At 42.5% G+C, this 12,387-nt stretch overlaps 1 protein-coding gene across 9 annotated transcripts in view; it reads left to right on the top strand.

Moving 5' to 3' along the window:
* Positions 1–239: 239 nt before the first annotated feature.
* Positions 240–12,387, top strand: part of wdr59 (WD repeat domain 59) — an 88,590-nt gene continuing 76,442 nt past the window's right edge. For 3 of the 9 annotated variants that reach the window (XR_015759985.1, XR_015759986.1, XM_087996031.1), the window contains exons 1-2: positions 243–508; positions 9,331–9,380. Coding sequence is in view for 6 of the 9 variants with exons in the window: in XM_087996031.1 (XP_087852157.1) it covers positions 455–508; positions 9,331–9,380 (104 nt within the window). In the remaining 3 variants the exon portion in view is untranslated. Of the gene's footprint in view, positions 509–1,864; positions 2,196–9,330; positions 9,381–12,387 lie in introns of those variants that run through there. The other 6 variants (XR_015759987.1, XM_087996036.1, XM_087996033.1 and 3 more) reach the window with 6 other exon arrangements.

Raw genomic sequence — 12,387 nt, forward strand, 5'->3', positions numbered from 1 at the left:
ACAGAATGTGTAAACTCCAAACAGACAGTCGCCTGAGGCGGGAATCAAACCTGGGTCTCTGGCATTGTGAGACAGCAGTGCTAACCACTGAACAACCATCTGAGGAGCAGATCTGCCTGCTTTTCCAGCTACACTCATGCCAAAAATTTGCATTGCCAATAATTCGAGTTTGTTTACTCTGTCTGCATTGCACATTACATTTCAAAGGAAAATACGCATATGATAATATTCAAATTGAACACAGGGTGAATGTTTAATCAAAGAATAAGATCTTCTGACACTGACACCGATAGATCAAAGCCATTAAAGTGAGATGAAGCCACACAACGCCCAGCCACTGACCCCCAGGCCTTTGCTGGCCCAAAGGGGACTAGGCCTGGGCGGGGCACGCCGGAAGTTACGTAAAGCGTGACGACGTAGTTTGTTGTTGTTGGTGCCCTGCTCCGTCCGTGACATGGCGGCTCGCTGGAGCAGTGAGAATGTGGTGGTGGAGGTCAGGGACTCGCAGGTAACTGCCTAACTAGCAGCCGCGGCGCTGCTCGAGGCTGACGGATCGCTTTTGGCTCGCGCTGCCGGAGAACAGTTGCTGGAGTCCGGCGACGGCCGCTCAAGGCTGAGGATTTGTCTTTGGCGCGGGCCTAAGCAACGAGAGCGCGCCTGCGCAGAACAAACGCGCGCACACCCCTTACTATAATAGTTACCTTGAAATAGAAACAGAAAGTGTTGGAGAAACTTGGCAGCATCTGTGGACGGAGAGAAAGAAACAGTTCATGTTTCGTGTCCAAAATGATTCTGCTCCGGACGCCTTAAGAACACTTAATTTTAAACTGTTCAAATAGTGCATGCTGCACCTCTGCTTGGGTTAACATCTGAAGCTTCGCTAATTGGAGTTATTCTTGATTATGGAGATGCTGGTGTTGGACTGGGGTGTACAAAGTTAACAATCACACAGCACCAGGTTATAGTCCAACAGTTTTAATTGGAAGCACTAGCTTTCGGAGCACTGCTCCTTCATCAACCACCTGATGAAGAAGCAGCGCTCTGAAAGCGAGTGCTTCAAACTAAATTGGTTGGACTATAACCTATGAGGAGAAAGTGAGGTCTGCAGATGCTGGAGATCAGAGCTGAAAATGTGTTGCTGGAAAAGTGCAGCAGGTCAGGCAGCATCCAGGGAACAGGAGAATCGACGTTTCGGGCATAAGCCCTGAAGAAGGGCTTATGCCCGAAACGTCGGTTCTCCTGTTCCCTGGATGCTGCCTGACCTGCTGGACTATAACCTAGTGTTGTGGGAGTTATTCTTGTTCACGATCCAATTATTGATATTTTTAATCACTCTGTTCAGAAAGTTATGACACATCTCTGAAGCTGTTGGACGTTTGGTTAACCCTGGTCGTTTGGCCCGTAGTTGGTACATGACTACTCTGCAACAACAGCTCTTATTGACCTATTAAGTCGTGGTGGAAGTTGTCAAGTTACTTACTCCAGTAGGCAACCACTTGTGTTCATGTTTCTGCGTTGTTTTGTGTCGAGGGGACAATAAGGATTGATCTATGACTTCTTTCTCCATACTCTTTGAGAAAATGTTATGGACCCTACAAACTGTTTTATTAAGGTGCCAGATAAGAGAGGATACAGAAGGTAAAAAAGGTTGGTGAGCAAAGGGCATAGAACACAATGGTTACAGCATCAAAAGAGATCTCTTGGTTTCTTTTGTCCATGGCAGCTGTTTGCAGAACAACTGAACCAGTTCTGCTTTGTTGCCTTTTTGCTGTACCCTGTTTTTATTTTTGTTTGGACAATCATCCAATTCTCTTTGAAAGCTCTGATGGAATCTGCTTCCAGTGCATTCCAGATCCTAACCACTCGCTGCATAAAATGGTTGTTTTTCAATGCAGCTTTGGTTTTTCAGCCATTGGCTGAAAAGTGATGGTGAGTCAGGGAACCATGAGAAAAGAAATTGCATCTAGTGACGCCACATGATTTTAAAATTCTCCCATCGACTCCTGACTCAAGCTTCCTGAAGGTGAAAGTCCCCAGCTTCTCCAATCCATCCACAGACCTGAACCTGAACTCTGGAAAAACATTTTGCACTTTCTACACCGTAACATCCTTTCCAAAGGGTTATAGTTAAGAAATACGAGGTGTTAATACAAGTCTGGATATTTTCAAGAGTCCGCCAACTCATGGAAAAGATGGTAAGGAACAGATTTACGAGGGAGTTATAATGGTCCTGTATTAGACAATGCTTCTGATGAAGGACTTGAATTACCTAAATACAGACTGGGACAATAGCACTGTAAAAGGCACTGAGGGGCAAGAGTTCTTAGACTGTTCACGTACATTTCATCCAGATTTATGCCTCTGGTCCGCAGAGAAAAAATACACTGTTTGGTATGGTTCTTGGAAATGAAGTAAGTCAAGTGGAACAAGTTGGGGAATAGTTTGAGGACAGTGATGATTGTGTCATAATGTTTAGGATGGTTATGGAGAATAACAAGGAACAGCCAGCAGAAAAACAATTTTCAAGCAGTGAGAATGGATTAAAGGTTTGCGGACAACTCTGTCTTTAAAGAAAAGTGAGTTTTGAGAAGGTATATTCTTATAAAGGGGAAAAGTTAAAACAAGCAAGTCTAGAGCTCCAAGATGAAGGATTAAGATGAAGAAAAAGTATTGTCTTGACAGATGTCAGGTTTTAAAGATATAATAATCAGGCTGAAATTTGAACGTTTAGAGGAGAAATACATAAGTCCATCAAAGGTAATCCAAAAGACCTTTTGGCCTTTTATTAGTAAAAGTTTGGTGAAAGGAGTGATCAACTGATTAGGATTTAGAGGGCACTGATTTAGTGTAATTGGCAAGATGAAGAAAATCTTTTTCATACGGTTAGGATCTGTATTTCTTCTGAGAGTGTAATGGGGCCAGGTTTATTCGAGGGATTGAAGTTTAAATCAGTACTATTTGAAAAGGATGTATGTGCCGCGCTATGGAGAGACAGTTAGGGAGTGAGACTAGCTGAATTGTTCTATTACAGAGGGCCAAATGATCTCGTTCAATCACCATTTTAATTGTGGTAGTTAGTGAAACTGTGTTCAGAATCATAGTGCGTCTAAATCATTGTGTTAAGTTGGTCTTTCAGTTATTATTATTGAAGGATTGCAAAGAGTTGAACGTAAGTCGTCATTCATCCACCCACTGAAACTAAATCATAACAGCACAATGTGGGCTGATGACTTTATAAAGTCCAATTTGCATTATTGGTTACTATGCAGGACCAGAGTGATCAATTAATATGAAATCAGGTTGAAGTGAAAAGTCATGCTTGTGTGAAATAATTTTTTTTGTTTTCAGTTGATGTTGCTGGCAAGTCTGTCACTTGTCCATCACAAAATGTTCTTGAAAGGTGTTGGGGAGTTGCAGCAATTGTTGGCAGTGGGACACTGACAGGAAGTGAGTTTATTTTGACCCAGTGACGACAATAAAATCCTAAATCAGAATATGTGTGACTGGGAGAGGAATTTGCAGGTTGTGATGTTGTGTGTTGCATGTCTGTCTGGTGCTCTTGAAAGAACTTTCAGTTGCTGCAGTATATCTTGTAGGTGGAAGAACAGGTTTCTGCTATTTTGGTGGTGATGTAGGGAGTAAATTTTGATGGGTGTGAGTCAACTAAGCACATTACTTGATCTGAGAGATGTCAAGCTTCTTGATTGTTGTTGGACCTCAGTCATCCAGACAAGTGGAAAGTCTCCATCATACTGTCTTGATTTATGTCAATAAGCAAGCTGTAGGGAGTCACTGGTGAGTTAATCTGTGTGATAGGTGAGGTCGACTGGATCATTTAAGGCAGATGTGATACTTACCTTGATTAGACGTAATTAATTACAAGAGCAGAGAGGTTATGGTGGAGCCATCTAGTATATTCGTTGGAGTACTGTGTGTAATTCTGGTTTTGAGTCCAGAAGGAGAGATGTGATTGCCCTGGAGAGGGAGCAGAGGACATTTGACAGGATGTTGCTCAGGTTGGAACATCTTAGCTATGAAGAAAGATTTGATAAACTGCATAAATCATTTTCCTTTGGGAATGTGGGGAAACACCTCATTGAGGTCGGAAAAATTATCAGGGACATAGGTCAGAAGAAATGTACCCCTTAGAAGGGAACAATAACTAGGAGTCACAGCTGTAAGGTAAAGGACAGAACTTTTGTAAAGAATTTAAGAAAGCAATTTTTCACCCAGTTGGTGTGGGTGTCTGAAACAGATTAGTAATACTTTTACACAGCTGATTTGTGTCTTGTAAATGATGGAAAAGCTTTGAGTAGCCAGGTGATCAAATTTTGGATGTTGACTGCATGGGATTAATGGTGGTTGCTGTTGAATATCAAGGCAGCGATTTGTTTCTGTCTTGTTGGAAATGGCCATTTTGTGGTGCCACAATCACTTTCCACTAGTCAGTACAAACCTGAAGTTTATGCACATCTTGCTGCATTTAGATATTGATAGCTTCAGCATCTCAGGCTTTGCAAATGAATGGAAGGTTATTTGAAGCAACTGAAGCTCAATTGGCCTTGGTCACTACACTGAAGGACTACTCCCGTAGCTTACTTGGTCTGCTGTGATGGGCTTCCATTTGTCATGGCTGTCCTACCTTGTGCTTGTATGTCTTTGACTAGTGGAAATGTTTACCCCAATTCCCATTTACATCAGTCCCGCTGTCATCTTGATGCTACACCAAGTTCCTGCTGTCTTCATGTCAGGAGCAGGCCCTCTCCCCTCACATCTGAAATTCAGCTCTTTTGCCCATGTTGGGACCAAGGCAGTCATGAGAACTGCAGCTGTTGGCCTTACCTGAACTCAGCAAGCATTGGTGAGAAGGTTATTGTTTAATGAATACCACATCGAGTCATAGAGATGTACAGCACGGAGACAGACCCTTCGGTCTAACTCATCCATGCTGACCAGATATCCTAAACTAATCTAGTCCTACTTGCCAGCACTTGGCCCATATCCCTCTAAACCCTTCCTATTCATATACCCATCCAGATACCTTCTAAATGCTGTAATTGTACCAGCCTTCACCACTTTTGACAGCTCATTCCATATACTCACCATCCTCTGCATGTAAAAGTTGTCCCTTAGGTCTCTTTTATATCTTTCCCCTCTCACCCTAAACCTATGCCCTCTAGTTCTGGACTCCCTCACCCCAGAGAAAAGACTTGTCTATTTACCATATCCATGCCCCTCATGATTTTATAAACCTCTATAAAGTCATCCCTAAGGCTCAAGGGAGAACCTCCCCAGCCTGTTCAGTTTCTCCCTGTAGCTCAAATCCTCCAACCCTGGCAATATGCTTGTAAATCTTTTCTGAACTCTTTCAAGTTTCACAAAATCCTTCCAATAGGAGGGTGGCCAGAATTGCGCACACTATTCCAAAAGTGGCCTCACCAATGTCCTGTACAGCTGCAACATGACCTCCCAACTGCTGTACTCAATGCTCTAACCAATAAAGGAAAGCATACCAAACGCCTCCTTCACCATCCTACCTACCTGCAACTCCACTTTCAAGGAACTATGAACCTGCACTCCAAGGTTTCTTTGTTCAGCAACATTCCCCAGGACCTTACCATTAAATGTATAGGTCCTGCCCTGATTTGACTTTCCAAAATGCAGCACCTCCCATTTATGTAAATTAAACTCCATCTGCCACTCCTCAGCCCATTGGCCCATCTGATCAAGATCCTGTTGTATTCTGAGGTAACCCTCTTTGCTGTCCACTACACCTTCAATTTTGGTGTCATCTGCAAACTTACTAACTATACCTCCTATGTTCACATCCAAATCATTTATATAAATGATGAAAAGAAGTGGACCTAGCACTGATTTTTGTGGTACACTGCTAGTCATAGGCCTCCAGTCTGAAAGACAACCCTCCACCACCACCCTCTGTCTTCTACCTTCAAGCCAGTTCTCTATGGAGCTGGCTAATTCTCCATATATTTCATGAGATCTAACCTTGCTAACCATTCTACCATGAGGAACCTTGTCAGATGATTACACTTTGCATCACTTTGTAGACTGGAATGGCAATTGGTCAGATTGGATTTGTTCTCTTGTTTGAGAACAGGTCATGGCAAACTTTTCCACATTGTTGTTTTGATGCCTATGCTGTATCCATCCTTTTTGCTGTTTCTTGCTATTAATTGCAATGAATAGAATGAGCTGAAGATTGATTTCTGTAATAATGAGAACTTGGGAGGAGGTTGAGTTGGATTGCTAACATCATGTTTCCAGCTGAAAATTATTGGAAATGTTTCTGCCTCACTTTTTACATTGATGTATTTGACCTTATCATTAAGGGGGGGGAGCAGGCAATGTTTGAGGAACTGCTTTGTCTGTTTAGTTATCAAATTACTCACCACCATTCATTATTGAATCTAGTGGGACGACACAGCTTTGGTATGATTCTTAGTTTGCTCTGTCTATCTCCTGCAACTTTACAACCGTTTAGTTTGGTATGTAGCTTCACAAAGTTGGCATCAAACTTTTAGTTATACCGGGTGCTGGTATTCTCTTGCATCTTGCATTGAGCCACTGTTGATCCCCTTACTTGATAGAAGTGATCAAGTGAAGGAGATACTGAGTCATGAGGTTGCAGTTTGTGGTTAAATTTGATGTTGCTGCTGGTGGTTCACAGTACCTCATGGATACCTTTTTATTTGAACTGCAAGATCAGTTCTGAATCTAACCCATTTAACATTGTGGTAACACCATGCAGTATGATGAAGGGTATCCTTGGTGTAACGATGGGTCTTGGATCTCCACAAGAACTATGCAGTGGTCATTGCTCCCAAAACTTTCATGTACCAATATGACTCATTTTTGTAGTTTACTGAGGCAAGGTCAAGGACACCTTTTTCTAATTACCTGCTGCAAGTACTGTTGGAATGTATGTCCTTCAGAATGATACACATAGAGTCATGGAGATGTACAGCATGGAAACAGACCCTTCGGTCCAACCTGTCCATGCCGACCAGATATCCCAACCCAATCCAGTCCCACCTATCAGCACCCGGCCCATATCCCTCCAAATCCTTCCTATTCATATACCCATCCAAATGCCTCTTAAATGTTGCAATTGTACCTGCCTCCACCACATCCTCTGGCAGCTCATTTCATACACGTACCACCCTCTGCGTGAAAACGTTGCCCCTTAGGTCTCTTTTATATCTTTCCCCTTTCACCCGAAACCTATGCCCTCTAGTTCTGGACTCCCCGACCCCAGGGAAAAGACTTTGTCTATTTATCCTATTCATGCCCCTCATAATTTTGTAAACCTCTATAAGGTCACCCCTCAGCCTCTGACGCCCCAGCCTGTTCAGCCACTCCCTGGAGCTCAGACCCTCCAACACTGGCAGCATCCTTGTAAATCTTTTCTGAACCCTTTCAAGTTTCACAACATCTTTCTAATAGGAAGGAGACCAGCATTGCACGCAATATTCCGACAGTGGCCTAACCAATGTCCTGTACAGCCGAAACATGACCTCCCAACTCCTGTACTCAATACTCTGACCAATAAAGGAAAGCATACCAAACACCTTCTTCACTATCCTAGCTACCTGCAACTCCACTTTCAAGGAACTATGAACCTGCACTCCAAGGTCTCTTTGTTCAGCAACACTCCCTCAGACCTTACCATTAAGTGTATAAGTCCTGCTAAGATTTGCTTTCCCAAAATGCAGCACCTCGCATTTATCTGAATTAAACTCCATCTGCCACTTCACAGCCCATTAGCCCATCTGGTCCAGATCCTGTTGTAATCTGAGGTAACCCTCTTCGCTGACCACTATACCTCCAATTTTATGTGTCATCTGCAAACTTACTGTACCTCTTATGCTCGCATCCAAATCATTTATGTAAATGACAAAAAGTAGAGGACCTCGCACCAATCCTTGTGGCACTCCACTGGTCACAGGCCTCCAGTCTGAAAAACAACTCTCCACCACCACCCTCTGTCTTCTATCTTTGAGCCAGTTCTGTATCCAAATGGCTCGTTCTCCCTTTATTCCATGAGATCTAATCTTGTTAATCAGTTTTCCATGGGGAACCTTGTCGAACGCCTTACTGAAGTCCATAACGATCACATCTACTGCTCTGCCCTCATCAATCAACTTTGTTACTTCTTCAAAAAACTCAATCAAGTTTGTGAGACATGATTTCCCATGCACAAAGCCATGTTGACTATCCCTAATCAGTCCTTGCCTTTCCAAATATATGTACATGTTCATGTTCGAAATGAAAGTCAGAAATATGTAAAAGAGTTGTTGCAAGGGAACAAGTTTCGAACATAAGATAGGCTAGAAAGTGGAAACTCATTAATCGCAACAGAAGTTTTTACTGGAACCATCTTTCCCTGAATCTCTGTAATGTCTAAAATTAATATGCCATTAATTTTAATCACTAAAAATTTAATGTTCTCATGTCCAAGCATACAACTGGCCTCAAATAGCTTTGTGCATGCTGTTGGATACTGTAGCTCCTTCTCCATAGCCACCCAAGTGAGAGAAATTTGAATGGGTAGTTTTTAATCAACCCGTCATAGGGGTGTTTGTGGTGCAGTGGTAATGTCCCTGCCTTTGGACTGAGAATTCAAGTCCCACCTGCTCCTGAGGAGTGCAATTGCATCTCTGAACAGGTTGATTAGAAAAATAGGAATCAACCAGTTGGGGGCTCTTGCAGTACAGTGGTAGTTGCTCTACGTCTGAGCCAGGAGGCCCAAGTTCAAATCCCATCTGCTCCAGCAATGTGTCATAGCTTTCCTGGAGAGAGGATCAGAGAAAATGAGACTACCACTGTGCCACAAGAGCTCTTGAGATATATTTAAATATTTTCTAATCAACCTGTTCAGAGATGTTATTGTACATCTTGAGAGAAAGTGGAATTTGAACTACCACTGTGCCACATGAATATTTTGCCTTCTTACCTTTAACTCCTACATATTTAGCACCAATAACATAATTAGATACTGACAATTAATTGTAACAGTTTTACAAATCTTTTCCCCGATTCAGGATTACAGCAGTCATATTGATACATGCCTAGTTTTAAATCTGTTATGTGTGGTCCTCTTGTAGCCACTTGCAGTTGGCTATCCAAGTTGTATTTGTTTGCTTGATCAACTATTCATCCACTGTTGGAATTGTACAATGTAGTAATTGGCAAAGATTAAATACTTTTAACAGTAAATAGGTCAATTGCTTCTACATTCAAGTGGTACACTGAGGTATGCTGATGTGCGTCTGTTTAAATTGTTAATTTTTTATTTATTTTTCATATTAGGCAACTGCGATGTCTGTGAACTGTCATGGCCAGCTTGCTGTACTTTCCGGGTAAGCAGTCATCCAAGGATGGATGGTAACCAGAGTGTAAATAATTTGTTCGTTTCTTTTTATGAATATATCCTTAGCCCTATTAACTATCATCCTGCTTGTTGTAATAGGGAATGCACAGGAGTGCAAGCCAGTACTTCAGTCTATGTTGGGTGGCATGGTGGTACAGTGGTTAGCACTGCTGTCTCACAGCACCAGGAATCTGGCTCAATTCCAGGTTTGGGCGGCTGTCTGTGTGGAGTTTGCATGAGTTTCCTCCGGGTGCTCCAGTTTTTATCCCACAGTCCAAAGATGTGCAGGTTGGGTGCTAAATTGCCCATAGTGTCCAGGAGTGTGCAGGCTAGGTGGTATGGCCATGGGAAATGCAGCCTTACAGGGATGGGGTAGGTCTGCGTGAGATGCTCTTGAGGGTCAGTTTTGGACCTGTTAGGCTGAATGACCAGCTTCCACAATGTAGGGATTAAGTAGATTACAGGCCTTATAACACTCTTGTCATTGGGTCAAGTTCGATGCAAATTTTCAGTTTTGCTCAAATCAGGAACTGGGTAGGGAATCTATATTTGGGCTGTGGATGACCTTTGAATGGCAAAAGGAAAGCACTCCTTTAATTCACTTCCTGATTTTTGCTTTGAGTAATGTATACTTTTTTTGATTCAATACCCATTTGAAACTTTGAAGCCACTTTTTACTGAGAGATTGCTAACTACTGACTGAAATGCAAATCAGTCGTAGTAGAAAAGGATGTTGATAACCTGCGTCTGTTTTGCAGCCCAAAGGCTGTTTCAGACAAGCTGACAAGAAGGAAGTAATCTCCCAGCTTCAGTCCCTCAGTGTGAGAACACAGAGAATGCATATACTTGTTTTTAATGCTGTGTGGTTGGGAGTGGCCCTCCTGCATAGAAATTACCCATGGCACCCGATCCGCGATCATTAAAAGCTCCTTGTGCCTCTTATTATATTAGTGTTGATTTTGCTACTTCATGGCTCGTGCATTGATTGTGATTAAAATGTGAGGGCTTTGTGTGGATATGTGCTCTGGAACTGTTAAGTAAGAATACTCCAAAATCCTTTCATCCAGCTGTGAGCAGGTCAGGAATCTGCAATTGTCCGAACTGCCTTTGTCATTCTAAAGCACCCACTTGTGGCCAAGTGACACTTCTCATCCATTTGTATCTATACATAGAACATTACAGCGTAGTACAGGCCTTTTGGCCCTCGATGTTTCACCGCCCTCTGAAAACCAATCTGTCGCCCATCTAAGCTGCACTATTCTATTCTTGTCCATATGCCTATCCAATGACCATTTAAATGCCTGTAAAGTTGGTGAGTCTACAACTATTGCAGGCAGTGCGTTCCACGCCCCAACTAATCTCTGAGTAAAGAAACTACCTCTGACATCTGTCCTATATCTATCACCCCCTCAGTTTGAAGCTATGCCCCCTCGTGCTAGCCATCACCAAGAAAAAAAGGCTCTCACTGTCCACCCGATCTAACATTCTCATTAACTTATATGTCTCTATGAAGTCACCTCTCAATCTTCTCTCTAACGAGTTTTGTACCAGAGTTTTGTACAGCTGCAGCATGAGCTCATGGTTCTGAAACTCAGTCCCTCTATTACTAAACGCTAACACACTGTATACCTTCTTAACAACCTTACCAACCTGAGTGGCAACTTTGAGGGATCTATGTACATGGACACCGCGATCTCTCTGTTTATTTACATTACCAAGAATCTTACCATTAGCCCAGTACTCTGCATTCCTGTTACTCCTTCCAAAGTGAATCACCTCACACTTTTTTCTGCATTAAACTCCATTTGCCACCTCTCAGTCCAGCTCTGCAGCTTATCTATTTCCCTGCAACATGCTTTGGCACTATCCATAACTGTATCGACCTTAGTGTTATTGCAAATTTACTCACCCAATGACAAATAGCAGTTGACCCAAAACAGATGTTTGCGGGACACCACTGGTCTGTATTTTATGCGGTATCCTACCATGGGGAACCTTACCAAACACCTTACTGAAATCCATGTACACGACATCAATGGCTTTACCCTCATCTACCTGTTTGGTCGCTTTCTCAAAGAACTCAATAAGGCTTGTGAGCACAACCTTCCCTTCTCGAAACCAGTGTTGTCGATCCCTAATCAAGTTATTCCTATTGAGATGATTATAAATCCTATCTCTCATAACCTTTTCCAACACTTTACCCGCAACCAATAAAAGGCTCACTAGTCTATAATTACCAGGGTTATCTCTACTCCCCTTCTTGAACAACATTTGCTATCCTCCAGTGTTTTGGCACTATTGCTGTAGACAATGATGACGTAAAGATCAAAGCCAAAGGCTCTGCAATCTCCTCTCTGGCTTCCCAGAGAATCCTTGGATAAATCCCATCTGGCCCAGGGGATTTATCTGTTTTCACACTTGCCAGAATTTCTGACACCTCCTCCTTGTCAACCTCAATCCCATCTCGTCTATTAGCCTGTTTCTCAGTATTCTCCTCAACAACATTGTCTTTTTCCAGTTTGAATACTGACGAAAAATATTCATTTAGCACTTTCCCTATCTCTTCTGACTCCACGTACAACTTGCCACTACTATCCTTGATTGGCCCTAATCTTTAGTCATTCTTTTATCCCTTATATACCTGTAGAAAGCTTTCAGATTTTCCCTGATCCTATCTGCTATCACGTCCCCTCCTTGCTCGTCTTAGCTCTCTCTTTAGGTCTTACCTTGTAACTCTCAATCACCCTACCTGAACCTTCATACCTCATGACCCATCTAAAGTACTTGAACTATAATATTCCCAGTCAATATTTAGGAATTTGAAGTCCCCATAACTATTACCCTGTCACTCTCGCTCCTATCGAGAATCATCTTTACTATCCTATCCTCTACGTCTCTGGAACTATTTGGAGGCCTGTAGAAAACTCCCAAAAGATTGACTTCTCCTTTCCTGTTTCTAATCTCAGCCCATGCTACCTTAGTTGACATGTCCTCAA

This window comes from Chiloscyllium plagiosum, unplaced genomic scaffold (assembly GCF_037043375.1).
Source record: "Chiloscyllium plagiosum isolate Xiang-an unplaced genomic scaffold, Cpla_swu_hap1 HiC_scaffold_17, whole genome shotgun sequence".
Taxonomy (NCBI): domain Eukaryota; kingdom Metazoa; phylum Chordata; class Chondrichthyes; order Orectolobiformes; family Hemiscylliidae; genus Chiloscyllium; species Chiloscyllium plagiosum.